Here is a 16,360-nt window from a genome sequence, read left to right as displayed (position 1 = left end):
TCATAAATAACTTATGAATAAATAATTACAGTTCATAAATACCTCGCGCTGTGCTCTCCCCGGCCTACTTTTCATAGTTTCCATACTAGGTCGGGAGACCAAGGACAGGTGTTGCCCTGTCTGCAGTCAAAGTTCCTTCTCGCCTCCACCCGTTACTTAAAGAGGCTTCATAAACACCAAGACGAAGCTTGAAAATTGGAAAGTGTCTAAGCCAAGTGTTCAGATGTGTTCTCTGGGAAGAAAGGCGGCCTTTCTTATTATTGATGGTTTTCCATGTGAAGGAGGGCCGGCGAAAGCTGATGATTCTTTCTCGTTGGGGAAAAAACAAAAAAACAAAACCGAAACATGAGAAACAGCCCTTTTGAACATTTTTCTTGTGGAACAAGGTCAAGTACAGAGCCATGTGTAAAAGTCGGCTGCACGTTTCACTCCACAGGGGCCGATGCGTAGAGTCCCATTCAATGCGGCCGTTCACGAGGCAGGTTTCCAGGCACCCATTTCAGGATCCCGGTGTCACCTCTCCCAGAGCATTCTCTTCGGCTGGTTACCCCGTGACCATGTGACCATGGACTCTGTGGCTCCGTGTGTGGAGAAAAGCCAGTGTCCAGGGGGAGGTGGGGTGTCATGGTCAAAGGCAGTGGAGTGTCATTTCAGCCCAACAAGAGCTTCTGGCTTCCCTTTCTTGCTGCCTGGCAGAGAACCAGGAGAAAAGGCTTCGAGCAGTTGCTTTGTCTTTGTCCGAGCGGACAGGGACCCTCAGAGGGGGGCAGTCTGCCCCCCTCTGCCTGCCTTCGGAGGGGGGGACAAGGCACTTCAGAGAGTCTGCTGGAACCCAGAGCTCTGCTTCCCATCGGTGTGTGTGTGTTTGCAGGCTCCCGGCCACGTTCTTTCTCAAGTCACACACTCCGGTGCCCATGAAAGCGGCAGATCTGACGTGATGTTAATGGCAATGTCATCATTAGCCTCATTAATGAAGTTCCTTAAATGCTAGAGAGTTGGCTTGTTTTGCAGAGAATGCCACCTTAGGGCGCGTGCAAAATGAGCCCCAAGTATTATTTTTTTTAATTCACTGGCCTTCTTTAATCGAAGAAGTGATTCGTGGGCATGGCAAACAAAATTTCTGAACGGGACCAAAGGGCGTGGAAGGAATATTCAGCCTCCTCACAATTTTCTTCCCCGGAGACAACCATGGAATTTCACGTGTCTCCGGTAACAACTGTGTTTGTGTCTCACATACGTGTGTAACATATATAGGCACATGTGCATGTCTGCCATGTGTGTGCACAGATAACACCATGCAGAGTACATGTGTGTATTGTGCTGTGTGTACATACATGTGTATACCGCGCGCGCACATGCGCGTGGTGTAGGTTTGCTTGCGTGTCCGCACACGTTTTGTGCTTCGTCAATGAAGCCTTCAGATCCCTGGTTCCGCACCTTGGTTTCCAGCCCCCCCCCCCCCCCCCGGGAGCTCTTGAGCACCACGTCCTAGACCATACGCGCGGACCTGCCCGCGCTTCCTGATAGCTGCATATGACCCCATTCCTCCCGTGCGCCGACGGCTAGGCTGTCTTCAATCTCAGGCAGTGTGCTGCTGGGCATCCTTGTTCTCACACCCCTGTCCCGGGTCAGGGATGTCTGCTGGGTGATATGTCGGCATTGGAACCCCTAGAGCCGTGAGGCGTGCCACCCCTCCCTGCAGCCCCTGGGCCTCCTCGCCGTGGTGGTGCGTTGCCAGTGTACGGTCTGCTTTGCCATTTCCTTGCAGGCTGTGTGCTGGAGTTTCCCACCTTCCTCAGTGAGTCCTTGGAAGTCCTTTGTCTGAACAACAATCATCTGGATGCAGTCCCTCCGTCGGTCTGCCAGCTGAAGAGCTTATCGGAGCTCTACCTGGGAAAGTGAGTGCCCAGCGGCAAGTCCTTCCCTAAACCTAAATCCAAGGACACAGCCAGGGAGAGAGCAGGCATCCATGTACCCAGAAGCCCCTGGGATTTTCAGAGGTGGGGGCGGGGGGTGGGGGTGACGGCAGGGGCTGGAGAGGCAATGAGGCCGTCCCTGCCGCTCCGCTCAGTCACAGAGAGAACTGTCTGCCCGCTCGCCCTTCGTTAGCCGAGCGGCGATGGGGCTTCGGACCTGTGCGCGTGAAAACCTTCATGAAAATAAAAATAATTCCGGTCACACTGCCTTTTCGAGAAGAGGTAGTGAGGACCTTTTTTTAATCCTCGCCCGAGGACATGCTTATTGATTTGTGAGAAACATCGATTGGTGGCCCCTCGTATGTACCCCAACCGGGCATCGAACCCACAACCTTTTGGCGTGCGGGACGATGCTCCGACCAGCCGAGCCACCTGGCCAGGGCTATCGTGTTCATCCGTAAGAGGGTGTAGCTCCTAGACCAGGTGAGACAGCTGGGGGAGGGGACCCAGAACGAAGCCGAGGGGATTTGCAAAAGACAGACCTGCCATTTGTACCTCCGACCACAGTGGGGGAGGAAGGCTTTGAAGTTAGTATGTAAAAGGAGTGGTTGAAACTGGAGCCCAAGAGGCCGGGGCTTGGGGTACAGGCTCCCAGCGGCCCCCTCGGGCCTCGGAGGCTGACCGGCTGCCGTGTGTGTGTGTGTGTGTGTGTGTGTGTGTGTGTGTGTGTGTGTGTCTCCACTGCGTCCTCAGCAACCCGGGCCTGCGAGAGCTCCCAGCTGAGCTGGGGCAGCTGGGCAACCTCTGGCAATTGGACATCGAAGACCTGAACATCAGCAACGTGCCTGCAGACATCAGAAAAGAAGGTAGGGCGCCTTTAGTGAACTCCCCCCTTGGAAAGACAGCTCCATTCCAGCTGTCCAGGGCCTGGGGTGGAGACAGCTGGGCACCCCCTGGAGCCCCGCCCCAGCCCCGGTGTTTGGGACGATGCTGTGAGATGATCCAGGACGCCAGAGTCACTGAGGACCATTGTATTGAGATTGACTGCGTGATAACACTGCCTATGACCCCGTAGGCTCCAAGGATGTTTTCTTACTTCTTTGACCTTAGGCTTCACTTCTGGGGTGATCGGTCTCCCGTCTCCCCTCCTTCTGAACTCACCCTAGTGGACACCTAGACAGGGCTCCTCCCAGACAGGATTTCCCCGCCCCAGAGATGCGAGTGCATCCCCGGCAGCATCTGCTTCCCCACTCCGTGGTTTTCGCACAGGACCCAAGGCCATGCTGTCTTACCTGCGTGCGCAGCTGCGGAAGGCGGAGAAGTGCAAGCTGATGAAGATGGTCGTCGTGGGGCCTCCGCGGCAGGGCAAGTCCACCCTGCTGGAGATCTTACAGACAGGGAGGGCCACCCAGGCGATGCACGGCGAGGCTACCATCAGGACCACCAAGTGGGAGCTCCAGAGGCCAGCTGGCTCCAGAGCCAAGGTCAAGGATGGTCAGCATGCAGAGTCCCCATGGGTGGGAGGGAGCTTCCCCGGGCCTCTTGTCCCACCTCTCTGGGGAGCCCAGGACTCCCTCAGACCCCCCAGGGAATTTGCAGGGGCCCCCGTGTGCTGTTCCCACCCAGCGCCTGCCAAGGGCAGTGAATTTCTTAGCGTGACTTTGCAGTTTTTCTGTAAGAGCTAAGCTGAGGCTCTGGGCCAATGGCCCTTAATCCTGGCTGTCAGATTTTAAAGGCAGTAGTGCCCAGGCCTCACCACCCCGGCCCCAAAGGATATGATTCCAGTGGCCAGGGGCTGAGAATGAACTACCGCTGTGGGCAGAGACACGCCAGCACCTAGCAGGGAGGCCGAGAAGGCACCCCAAGTACAAATGCTCTGTCCTGCCTGGCGCCTGCGGTCACCCCAGGTTCTGAAAAGCCTGGTTTTCAAGCCTTGTTTAAAACGAATTCTCCAGCGAACCCACTCATCACCCTGTTTTCCCCTCAGTGTGAGACAGAAGAAAATGAACTCTGCCTTGCACTTGAAACTGAGGGGAAAGCCCGTGAAATAAGTGGTGGGTAGAATACAGCACAGGGCCCGGAGTCAGTGTTCCCGGAGAAGGAACACCCGCGGCTTCTGCCGCCCTTGGCTGTGGCCAGATCTGTGGTTACAGGCAGCCGCGCAGGGATCTGGGAGCAAGGAGGCTGCTTGTGGGAAACCGAGGGGCTGCGAGGCCAGGGGTTGTGGGATTTTTCCCACAGCTCCCAGCACAGGCCTTTCACACAAAGTCACTGTCAAGTCCGGGAAACCCGGCGGGCGTCATGAGGCACTTAAGCCAAATGTGTAATTTAACGCTGACTCAGAACAAAGTCTGCCTGTTGGGGGCTGGACAGTCAAATCATCCTCATCAGCCCCCACCCCACCCCCCAGGAGTGAATCTTGCTCCCTCAGGTCCGAGGGTTCTCTAAAGTGACTGGAATCCTGGATTCCCTCCTGCTTTTAAAGCAATCACTCAATGTAACGAGCTTCCCGATGTTCTCTAGCCAAGGCTTGTCCGAGGCCCGAGGGCTGAGTGACTATTTCCATCTCTGTCTCCGCTTTCTGCCATCATTACAATTCCCCCTCTTCTGTCACTCCGAGACAGCCAGCCAGCCACCTCCTCTTCGGCACGCTGAGCCCGTAGCTCTGGGGGACGAGCCCTCCAGCTGTTTGAAACAGCTGTCCGTTTTCATCCTCACCCACGAGCAGGTCCCAGAGGCCAGCACGCAGCGCTGTGGGAACAGTTCTGTGCTGCAGAAAACCCACAGGCTCAGCTGCTGGGGCCAGACTCTTACCTCACAGAACGATAGCGAAACCGCCGTTGACACAGCCTTTCCCGGCAGGCTGACAGCTAAGCTTTTGTTTAATTCCCACGTCGGGGCAGTTTTCCTGCATCCTTGGTGGGCGCCTCCTGCTGACCCACAGGGGTCACCCTCGGGCCCCGGCCCCGCTCCTACGGAGGTTTAACCTTCCTGTGAGCGCTGACATCATTGCCGGGGCTTCCTCCAGCGGGAGGTCACTTAACCATCTGCAGCCCACGTGGAGGCAGGAGAATTCCCTGCCGTGTGCCACAGACACACAGCATCCACAGCCTGGCCTCCCCTCCCTGCTCCATTAGCTGTGCATAGAGGCTTCTGGAAGGTTCGCCTCTGCACCCTGGCTCCCTTTCCCGCACTCGGATGACTGACCCGTAACACAACCGGCAAGGCCAGCGAGGCTTCTCCGTGGTCGCGTCCTTTTCCGTCCCTAAACACCGTGTTCCACGCTTCGATCAGGTCTCTGGAGGCGACCGCCAAAGCCCTTGGTTTGTAAAATGCCTCCCTTTGTCCCTGCCTGGTTGCTCAAGTAGGTTGAGTCCGTAGAATTCACCGTCTGGGACATCGGCGGCCCCGCCAGCATGGCCACAGTCAACCAGTGCTTCTTCACCGACAAGGCCCTGTACGTGGTGGTCTGGAACCTGGCGCTGGGGGAGGAGGCCGTGGCCAGCCTCCAGTTCTGGCTGCTCAACATCGAGGTGAGAGGACACCAGCCCTCCCGTCCTCTGCGATGCTCCAGAGTGTCTCCCTTTCACCGAAGGGGAAGAAGAAGAAATTGTGAGGAAGAAACGCTTTGCCTTTTGCTGGACTCACACAGACAGAGGGCCCCTGGGTCATAGGTCACAGGGAAACGCTTAAACGCCTCCTCGGCCCCCACGGCTGGCAGAGCTCTTATTTCCTTCTACCTTAACTTCAAAGCCCCTCACTCTTGGATAAAAGGGGAACAGAGCACTCCCCCCACTCAGGTGTGAAGTGAAGGGGCCTGGAGGCAGCTGTCGCAGTGTATGAGGGAACCAGAAACCCAGCCCCTGCAGGAGAGTCTCGGGGGGACTCAAACACCCCTCAGTCAGTGCCCGAAAGCCCCTGGAGGTTTACAGACAGGCATGCGGGGCACGGCCCTGGGTGCCTCTCAGAGAGCCCCAGGCCACCAAGCCAGGCCCCCCCTTGTGCACTGGGAGCAGCTTCCCCTCTCTCGTCCAGGAGCAGGCGCTAGTGCTCAGCTCCCCGGGGTGCTCTGTCGCCACAGGCCAAGGCCCCCAATGCCGTGGTGCTGGTGGTGGGGACCCACCTGGACTTAATCGAGAGCAAATTCCGCGTGGAGAGGATCGCCACACTGCGGGCCTACGTGCTGGCCCTCTGCCGCTCGCCCTCCGGGTCCAGGGCCACCGGCTTCCCCGACATCACTTTCAAGCACTTACAGTGAGTGTCCCGGGGCCTCCTGCTCGCTCCCACCTCAGCCGGGGCAGTGGCTGCGGGTCCCTCTCTTGTCCATCTTCCTAGAAATGCCTGGGGTCCACAGGCAGAGGGCTCCTATCCCGGGGCTGGGCGGCTCTGGGCCTCTCCGGGCACAAAGGGTGGCAGCGTGACCCCCGGAGCAGACAAGGCCCTGGGGAGGGTGAGGAGCAGCTAGGGATGGGACAGGGCAGGCGGGGCCTGGCGACACCCTCTCTGGGCGCCCTTCCTGCGTCCCCCCCCCCCACCACTGTGGCCAGTGCTGAGCGTACACGGCCCGCCACATTTGTCAGTCACCGATCAAGCACAGACTATGGTCCTCACCCTCTGTCCGAGTGGTCCAGGAGGGGCTGTGATGGGCGAGGGTGCCTCTGGGCGTGGGGCAGGAGGGGCCAGTTCCTGTGGGGCCAGCCCTTGGGGCTGTCCCTTCCCCCACCCCTGTCCTTGGACTCCCACCACCGGGTCTGTGTTGCACCCACTTTGCAGATGATGAAACTGAGGCTCAGTGACTTAAGTAACCGCCGTCCGTCAGGAGTACAGTGTGTATGGCTGCGGCTGCACCGGTGGCACCTGGGGGTTCCCTCCTTCTGGGCTGAGTCCCAGGGACGTGCGTGCTACAGCCTGGGGACACTCCCCCTCACCCCCCACCAGGCTCAGAAGGGAGAACCCTCCCTTGAGAATGTTCCCTGGGGCCCGTGACAGCAGGAACGCCACCCGTGGATCAGAGACCGGGTCCAACCCCCGTCTGCTCCTCTGTACCTTGTGTCCTTGGGGGCCACCTCACTCTGCCCCTCTGTAAAATGGGTGCTCTGGGAGGACAGGCCACAGCAGCACGTCACCATGCTCTCAGTACCACGTAAGACCTCGAGAAACTCCTCTGTGTCCACATTTCGCGAGTTCTCTCGACTTGTCCGGGACGATGTGGGAAAGCAGAGACGCGGGCGGCTGGGCTTGTCAGAGGGCGCGGTGCATGGGGACAGTGGCTCTTTTCTGCCCTCACAGCGAAATCTCCTGCAAGAGCCTGGAAGGCCAGGAGGGGCTACGGCAGCTGATTTTCCACGTCACGTGCGGCATGAAGGACGTGGGCAGCACCATCGGCTGCCAGCGGCTGGTGGGGAGGCTGGTGGGTACCTTTCTCATCCACGTGGACCCAGAGGGGCCTGCTTCCCGGTTGTGGGGAGTCTGCCCATCCCCCTCTCTCCACTGTGTTCTCAGGCTTCCTGGTCCCCGTGGGAGCAGCTTCTAGAGGGAAGGGGAGGGACAGGCAGGGAAGCATCGCTCCCACTCAGGCCCGAAGGGCAGGCACACCTTGGGACCTGAGGGCCCGGCCTACCCCTCCTGCCCCCTCCCTGCAGATCCCCCGTAGCTACCTGAGCCTCCAGGAGGCCGTGCTGGCAGAGCACCAGCAGCGCAGCCTGGGCGATGACGTGCAGTACCTGACAGACAGGCAGCTGGAGCAGCTGGTGGAACAGACGCCCGGCAACGACATCAACGACTACGAGGACCTGCAGTCGGGTGGGTGGGCCAGGGCATGGTGGGGGGTGTGGGGGAGGCGGGGGGACGGCAGGGGGCACCGTCCTAGAAATGCGGCCCTCGAATTTTTCACTTTTCTGCACATGTCTGCAAAGGACCACACATGCACGGCGGGTATTGATTTCGGGGGGGTGGGGGGGTCAGAAATTTTAACGAGTAAGCGAATTTGCAAGGACGCGGAATCTGTGAGTAACTGAGATCAGTCCACCGTAGCTCTCACAGCCGCCAGTGAGATCAGCCAACCGATCGGAAGGGCCCGAGGGTTGGTTGCTGACCAGGTCCCCCGTGGGAGTCATCGCCCCAGAGGCCCCTCTTCCCTCGGTCTGACGCTGCCCTCCGCCCCCTTCTTGGCACAGCCATCAGCTTCCTCATCGAGACCGGCGCCCTGCTCCACTTCCCGGACACCAGCCATGGCCTGCGGAACCTCTACTTCCTCGACCCCATTTGGTTGTCCGAGTGTCTGCAAAGGATCTTCAACATCAAAGGCTCCCGGTCAGTGGCCAAGAACGGTGTGATCCGGGCAGAGGACCTCAGGATGCTGCTGGTCGGGACCGGTTTCACGCAGCAGACGGAGGAACAGTATTTCCAGTTCTTGGCCAAGTTTGAGATCGCCCTGCCCGTCGCCAACGACAGGTGAGTCAGTCCACAGACGGGGCTTTGCTGGCCACTCCAGGGAGGAAGGAGTGGGGGCTGGGGCCACGAGGTGGGGTGGGGGAGAAGGGGGGGCTCAAACTAGATTCCCAGGGGCCGGTCATGGTGACAGCCTGCCTGTCTGGGCTGGCTTTTCTTCCTGTGCCATGGGCATCTCTTTTCTCTGGGTTCAAAGATAACCACTTATGGAAAAGTTGTAGGAAAGCACACAAAGGTGGCATTAAAAGTAACCTTGGGAGGGCCCTGGCTGGTGGGGCTCAGCGGATTGAGCACCGGCCTGCAAACCATAGGGTCACCGGTTCGATTCCCAGTCAGGGCATATGCCTGGGTTGTGGGCCAGGCCCCCAGTAGGGGGCGTGCGAGAGTCAACCACACACTGATCTTTCTCTCCCTGTCTTTCTCCCTCCCTTACCCTCTCTCTAAAAATAAATAAATAAACTCTTTTCGGGGGGGTTCATATTTTAGGGGGTTGGTTGCTTGGTTATTTGGTGCATAAAACATGGAGTAAGTGGCAAGGGTGTGCCTGGCAATTACGCAGCCGGCATGCAGCAGGGGCGAGGGCTGGGGGGCCACGCGGCTCTGATCTGGTGACGCTCGGACCTAAGCCAGCCTGGTACTCAGGGCGTCCTGCTGTGATGTCAGCGTCAGCCACTTCCTGGGTCTGATGCTGATGTACCCAGCATCCGGGAACCCAAGTCCACAGACCAGGGCCCAGCGTGTTCTTGACTCTGGTCCATGGAAACACCCAAGGTCAAGCAGCCTGCAAGTTTATAACATTGCTAAAACCGGACAATTGCCTGGTGACTTTATCCACAGGAAGGAGCAGACATTAGCACTCAGTAAAAGTGAGTCAGTTAGGCAGTTACGTATGTCCGCTTGGACAATAAAATGAGTCAGCTTCCTGCCAGCCCCTCGTGGAGCTTTATAGTACAGCCGTTAGAACGTGGAGCCAGGATGCCTGAGTATGGGGCCACCTGCCTTTCTTTCCCCTTCTGTAAAATGGGAATAATGCATGAAGAGACAGGCACTCCACCCAGGGTGGTTGAGAAGGTCCTTTCAGCCCACGTCGGAAATGGCTGAAGACTGAAACTTCACCACCAGCCCTGTCTGGGTCTCACCTGCCCGGCCTGTCTGTCCTTCACCAGCCCCGAGAGCCGGGAATCCTCTCTGTTCCCAAGCCAGGCAAGGAGGTTAAGCCGTGTGTGTAAGACACTGAGCCAGGAATGACACCAGGCTGGCACCAAATTTTCCTTCTACGATATTTTTTGGAGTCTCTTACAGAAAGTTCTAAAGACACTTTATTGGACCTACACTGATGTATTTTTTTGTTTATTTATTTAAAAGAGAAAGAAAGAGAGAGAGAGAGAAAGGGAAGGAAGGAAGGAAGGAAGAAAGAAAGAAAGGAAAGAAAGGAAAGAAAGGAAGAAAGAAAGAAAGAAAGAACATTTTGATTTGTTGTTTCACTTATTTGTGTCTTCATTGGTTGATTCTTCTACGTGCCCTGACTGGGGATCGAACCCGCAAACTTGGGACGATGCTCTAACCAGCTGAGCTACTCAGCCAGGGCTAAACTGACATGTTTTAAGATTATCAGAGTGAGCCAAAGGCAAAGCCTTTGTTTAAAACAAGGACACACCCTAAGCTCTGTCCGCCCTGGGTCTGCCCCTCGGGGACACTCTTGGAGGGACGTCTGGGTTTCAGCTGTTTTCGAACGTCCGCAGCCAGGAACAGCTCAGTGACCGATGACTCGGCGCTTTTATGAGGAGCAAGAGTACTCTCATAAAACATCCCTCTTTTGCACAAACAGCCTCGTTCTAACTTTAAAGGCGATCGTGGAGTCTCAGCGAGCCAAGAACAATAAATAGCTTCGAAAGCCAAAAATGTTATTCTGACCCCAATTTCTACGTTGTCCATGGAGCTGGGTGACTCGTACTTGTTTTCCCTTCGCCGTCCCAAGTTCATTGTGAGCGATGCCCCGGTCACGGCCCGGTGGACGGAGAATCCACGGCAATTCGCTCTGTTCGATGTGCTTACGACCACAGACGGTTTCTCGTCTTTTTCTCAATCTTAGTCTAGTCTCCGTCTGAGAGACCTCGGTAAATACATTCACGGGCCCCTCTCCATCTTCTCTTGGAGCATTCACTCGTAGCCTGTAAACTGCTCTCTCTAAAAATAAAATTGCAAGTCCCTGGGGGGTCGGCACCTGGGCTGTTTGCGGGGGTCAGGGCCCCGCGGCAGCGCTGGGACGTGACCCTCAGGGTCCCCTTTGATGTGTTTCAGCTACCTCCTGCCACACCTCCTGCCATCCAAACCTGGCCTGGACACCAACAACATGCGGTGCCCCACGGCCAACACCATCCAGAGGGTGTTTAAGATGAGCTTCGTTCCTGTGGGCTTCTGGCAACGGTTTATAGCGCGAATGCTGATCAGCTTGGCGGAGATGGACCTGCAGGTAGTGGTGATTTCTCCGTGGCGGGTGGAGGGTTGCAGGTGAGATACCTGCCGCTGTTCCCTCCAGGGAGGGAGATGTCCTTTGCCCGAGGGACTTGATTTAAAACCCTTTTCCCACAGCAAAATTGCTGACTCAGGCCCGGGAGGCAAGTTCAGCATGGCTGCCTTCCCTCCACTGAGCCGGCAGGCCCATTTGAACCACACTGTGGACATCACACGGGTGCCTGACTCCTTTAAGAGCCATGGTTAACCCACATCCAAATCCTCCGGAAGGCGGGGCCCCACTCCAAGGTTCTGATTCAGTGGATGTGGACTGGGATCCAAGAATTTGCATTTCTGACCATTGTCCCAGGTGATGCTGGGCTTGGGGACCACACTGGGAGGACCACAGGTTTCCAACCCTGAGTTTGCCACTGAGCCTGTGCCCCAGACCAGGGGTCCACAACCCCGAGGGTGCGGACCAGTACCCGTCCGTGGCCTGTTAGGGAACCGGGCCACAGAGTAAAGCTTCCCTGGCATTACCGCCTAAGCTCTGCCTCCTGTCTCCACCACGCCCACCCCAGTCGGTAGAAAACTTGTCTTCCACAAAACCAGTCCCTGGTGCCAAAAAGTTGGGGACCACTGCCCTACACTCATCTGGGGAGCTTCTAACAGGCACAGACCAGACCCCAGACCGTCTATATCAGAACCTTTGGGCGTGGCAGCCAGACATTACTATTCTTATAAAGCTTCCAGTTGATTCCACTGTCCAGTCAAGCTGGAGACCCACTGACCTTGAACTTGAACTTGGTCTTGAAGCAATGACAACCTAACCCAAGGAGACATTTTCTGTGGGTTCACCTGGGGTTCCTGAAAGGACTCCTGGCTGTCCATCAATGTTAATTTCATGCAGAACAATAACACGGAAGCAGGATTTGTCCAGAGCATCGGTTCTCCAAGTGCAGTCCCTGGACAAGCAGAATCCGCCTCACCTAGGAACTTGTTAGAAACGCAGCATTCTTGGGCCGCCCAGCCCCCACGCATCAGACACTCCGGGATGGAGATGGAGCCCAGCACTCAGTTTTTCATAAGCCTTCCAGAAGATTCTGACCCGCTCCACAGAGCGAGAACCCCTGGGCCAAACCTGCACAGTTACTAGATTCAGTATGAGTTTACTGTTGCCGCAGGTCTCATGAAAAGGCCCTTATGGAATTAACTTCTTGGCTAAATACAAGTATTTTGGGATCTTCGCATTTTACTGAAATGTGAAAAAATAAAGCCAGAGCCTGAACGTTGTAACCATTACTGCCCGTGTTAGCAGGAAGGGTGGGCTGATGGAAAGAGGGTGGGCACAGCAGCTGGCTCCCCAACAGCCCCCCTGTTCGGTCCCTCGGTCACTCTGCCCTCCCTGTGAACTCTTCCTGCTGCCCTGTTCTCCGTGGGAGGTCACAGAGCTCCAGCGTCCTGTGAGGCCTGAGCTCCCGAGTGGGTTCCGTCAGGGGAGTGAGGGGCCCAGCTGGGCTTGTGAGGGGGACGGGGGTGGGCACCCTTCCCAGGATCACCCCTCTCTCAAAATGAGGAAAGAAGACCCATTGAAATTCAGATGAGGAGAAGAAAGGAGTTTAGTCCCCTGAATGATCAGAGGCATGTAAATGCAAGTTTTCCCGGAGGAAATAACTAACAGAGTGAAGTGATCTTAGCGGGCCCCAGAACCATGAAGCGTCCACACACCGTGGGCAGGGCGGGTGTACACAGTTTCCTCGCCTTTGAACGTGACCCCTCACTAGAAATCGTTCGAGACCCCGCCCCGGCAAGCCTGCTGCTGAAAGTCTGAACTAAGGGAATTCTTTGAAATCAGAGAAAATTTGTGCTTCTTTATGTTCGTCTGACTTGTTTGAAGGAGCAAAAAGTTAGACTCAATCTGAGTATCTGAAGAAGAGGAATGCTTAGGGAATTACTGTACTCCATAGTGAGCTTCAGGAAAATGGATTTCACCTACGTTTTTAAAGGCACTGGTAAAGTGTAGCTTTCAAAAGCGTACAAAGTTAGAAATACAAGATTAGAAATTCAGACAATGAGAGATACTAATTTAGAAAAGATGACCTCAGCTGTTTTAGAAACATACGTGTAGACGGAAAAAGAATGCTGGAATAAAATATGCCAAAGTCCTTCCCCCCCTTTCCTTGATAACTTGTGTTCCACTGAGATATTTTTCTAGTTCACTGAGAGATCAGACATTGTGAACCTATATTTCTAGTACATATTTGTCCAGCTTGTAAGTGTTCAAAGAATTTTGATATTTGCCAATGGAATGTAAAAACACACCAAAAAACCTTCATAATCACTTTGTCGGGTGGTGTTGGTGTTTTATTTTCTTGCTTACCTTTTTCTATGTTTTCCTCATTTCTTACCATAAATTTTTGCTTGTAAAATTAAGGAGGGATGGACTTGACAAAGAAAAGCCTATTTTCAGTCTTTTGGGGGAAGTGTTCCCAGGGTACCGTGGAGACCCTGCTGATCACGCAGCCTTTAACTTGGACGCAGCGGGGTGGGCAGTGGGGGGATGGGGGTGGGGGGGACACTGTGGTCATTTATCACCATGGGGCCCAGCCGGCACCCTCAGAGCTCTGCCCGGGGCTGGGGAGGAGCCCAGAATCCTTAAGCAGGGTCTTTTCTCTGTCTTTTCAGCTTTTTGAAACCAAGAAGAACACAAAGACCAGACACCGGAAAGTCACCATTTACAGTTTCGCGGGGAACCAGAGGAACCGCTGTAGCACGTTCCGAGTGAAAAGGAATCAGACCATCTACTGGCAGGAAGGTCTCCTGGTCACGTTTGACGGGGGCTACCTCAGGTAGGGACACCTGACGGGGTCCCTGTGGTGCCTCTGCCGGGGGCTGTCCACTTGGTGTCTAGTTCTGCTCCCGAGAGCAGCTCATCACGGCAGCTTGCTAGAAACAGGAGACACTCCCCCCAAATGTCCCAGAGGGTCCCCATCTCCTACCCCCTCCTCTCTTCCCCTGCAGGGTAAAAAAGGCAAGGGAGGGCGTGGTGAGCAGCCCAGGACTTTAGGGAGGTGGGTGGCCGCCGAGCTCTGGCACCCCTGTGGTCACCTAGGTGGCACGCTATTCCCGTCCTGTGCCTTGTCCTAGCTGATGTCACTAGTCTCCCTTGGCTCCCTCTTCCTATTTTCTTTATTATTACTTTTTATTTTTGACAGAGGGAAACATCAAGTTTAATAAATAATCTTAATCTGGTTCCATAAACACACAAGATTGTTTCGTATTTACAATGAATTTTTCAAAATATTCTCCAGCTCTGCGAGAGATGAAAGGAAAGGGGGAAAGTCTCTTTACGTGAGGGCCTGATTTGGGCCACTCTGGGTGCCTGGGGCTTTCCTGTAGATGTTTCCACTTCAGCGTCTTGCTTGCCACTCCGCTGGTGGGTCAGACAAGAAAGAACCTTCCCCCAGGTCACACCTGAGAGCCAGATCCCAGCCTGTGCATCCCTTAGGGCAAAGCCCTCGCTAACGTCCACTTCCCTATTCTGGGGTGGTTTGGGGACAGGCAGGGCCTCTCTGACAGTCCAGGCCGGGCACAGGGACCCTGGGGGTCCCTGGAGGCTGGTTCCTCACCCTGGAGGCGAGGAGGTGGTCTGGGGCACCTGCACACACGCAGGCAGGGCCATCCAGGTGCCCCAGCAGACTCCTTTTCTGCCTCTGGCTGACAGTGTGGAATCCTCAGACGTGAACTGGAAGAAGAAGAAAAGCGGGGGGATAAAAATCATTTGCCAGTCCGAAGTGAGGGACTTCTCGGCCATGGCCTTTATCACGGACCACGTCAACTCCTTGATCGACCAGTGGTTTCCCGGTAAGAGGGTGTTTTTGAACCCAGCCTGGGCTCCCGTGAATGCACTTGACCTTTGAACGACATGGGTTTGGGCTGTGAGGTCCACTTATATGCGGATTTCTAAAATAAACATGAAGTTGGCCTCCATGGCCATGGGTTTTGCAGACTCGACCAGTGGTGGCTTGAAACAGGAAAGGGAACCATGGGTGCAGAGGGCCGACGGGTTGCACCGACCTTCTCCATTTTATCTGGGACCTGAGCATCCTTGCCTTCGGGCATCTGCAGGGGTCCTGGAACCAGTCCCCCGTGGACACTGAGGGACGACTGTAGTTAGGTTTTGGGGGAATCAAAATTTGTATTCAGATTTTCAAGGGCCCAGGATCAGAGCCCCTAACCCCTGCATTGTTTAAGGGTCAACTATATTTCTTTATAAATCTGGACGCTCCTTGTTTGGGGACCAAGAAATCCCATTGGTATTCAGCCCAAGGAAATCAGAGGGTCCCTAAGGGCCCCAGGGTGGAGTCTGACCCCTGGGGGAGTCCAACCGTGGGCATGGGTGGGGGCGCTGTGGGGAAGACGTGGGTCCAGACCCCCACGGGGCTTGTGTTTGGCCGCCTGGCTGCCCAGAGGGTGTGGGGAGGACAATGACCTTGGACACGTGGTCCAAGAAGACAAGGTGAGCCTCCCACGGTCTGTTCGCCCAGGGCGGAGAGTGCTGCTGGAATCTGGGGGAGCCCACAGATGGAGCTCACCCCTTGTGCAGGGGTGGAGAGGGAAGGGAGCCACACTGCCAAGGCCCCCATTCTCCTTCCCTGCCTGGCCTCACCCCTGAATGCCACAGGGGCTCAGCCACCCACACGGCCCTTCTCAGACCCTTTGACAGTGCACCCAAAGAAAACACTCTTTGAAGTGAAGCTGTTAAGGCCCTCTGTTTGTTTTGCTACTGGAGTGGAGACAAACCCACAGGGCGATCTGCAGAGGGGAGGCCCTGGGGGGGCAAAACCAGGCAGCCTCTTGCCTGTGAGCCCTCCCCCTCTGCGGGCTGGAGGCCCAGTGAGCCAGCACAGGGCGTCTTTGGAATCCAGCCTCCCTGAGCAGGCTTCTTCCCAGCACACCATCCCTGCGTCCCAGGAGAGCATCTGAGGGAATGCTGAAGGAGAGTGGCTGGGAAGTGCTACAGTGCACGCCACAGCCCCCAGGGCCCGGAAGGCCCAGAAGGGGGCCTCAAAGAGGGCAGTTTGGTGTGTGAGTTGTGGCATTTAGGGGTGGGAACCTTCCCGGACCAAGCAGTGGTCCCCGTAGCAGGTGCTCCTGGGGTTTGACGGGGTGGGGGGCAGTCCCATTAGACAGGAGGGACCGGGCTGAGGGCCTGAGACAGGTCTTTCTGGGGACACACCACTAACCAACTGGCTCGATGTTTTACATATGGCAGGTATGCCCAGAAAGTTCTGGAAGTCCGTCTCCCACCCTGCACAAAGCAGGCCCTCACTCATCCCCGAGGGTGCTGCCAGGGGTGTTTTTTGCGCCTCGTTTCAGAGGCCTGCAGAAAAGCTGTGTGTCTCCTGTCCCGGGGAGCCCGTGTAAAATGACCAGCTTTTGTCTCGTATAATATGCACTCGTTTCTCCGCCTGCGTTTCTTGCTGTTCTACAGAGAATTGTGGGAACTGCAAGGCTTGTGTTTCAAATTTGAACAATGA

The 16,360-nt window shown here is 56.0% G+C and overlaps 1 protein-coding gene across 4 annotated transcripts in view; it reads left to right on the top strand.

The window, feature by feature from the left end:
• Positions 1 to 16,360, top strand: part of LRRK1 (leucine rich repeat kinase 1) — a 101,636-nt gene that overhangs the window by 68,721 nt on the left and 16,555 nt on the right. For 3 of the 4 annotated variants that reach the window (XM_053912671.2, XM_053912669.2, XM_053912668.2), the window contains 11 exons: positions 1,769 to 1,898; positions 2,670 to 2,782; positions 3,186 to 3,400; positions 5,285 to 5,449; positions 5,998 to 6,170; positions 7,206 to 7,326; positions 7,559 to 7,718; positions 8,093 to 8,369; positions 10,668 to 10,842; positions 13,506 to 13,669; positions 14,545 to 14,684. In XM_053912671.2, the coding sequence (XP_053768646.1) occupies positions 1,769 to 1,898; positions 2,670 to 2,782; positions 3,186 to 3,400; positions 5,285 to 5,449; positions 5,998 to 6,170; positions 7,206 to 7,326; positions 7,559 to 7,718; positions 8,093 to 8,369; positions 10,668 to 10,842; positions 13,506 to 13,669; positions 14,545 to 14,684 (1,833 nt within the window). The remainder of the gene's footprint in view (positions 1 to 1,768; positions 1,899 to 2,669; positions 2,783 to 3,185; positions 3,401 to 5,284; positions 5,450 to 5,997; positions 6,171 to 7,205; positions 7,327 to 7,558; positions 7,719 to 8,092; positions 8,370 to 10,667; positions 10,843 to 13,505; positions 13,670 to 14,544; positions 14,685 to 16,360) is intronic. The other variant, XM_071219451.1, reaches the window with a different exon arrangement.

Source organism: Desmodus rotundus, chromosome 10 (genome assembly GCF_022682495.2).
Source record: "Desmodus rotundus isolate HL8 chromosome 10, HLdesRot8A.1, whole genome shotgun sequence".
Taxonomy (NCBI): Eukaryota; Metazoa; Chordata; class Mammalia; order Chiroptera; family Phyllostomidae; genus Desmodus; species Desmodus rotundus.
The sequence above is the reverse complement of the archived record's forward strand: the minus strand, read 5'-3'. Positions and strand labels throughout refer to the sequence as shown.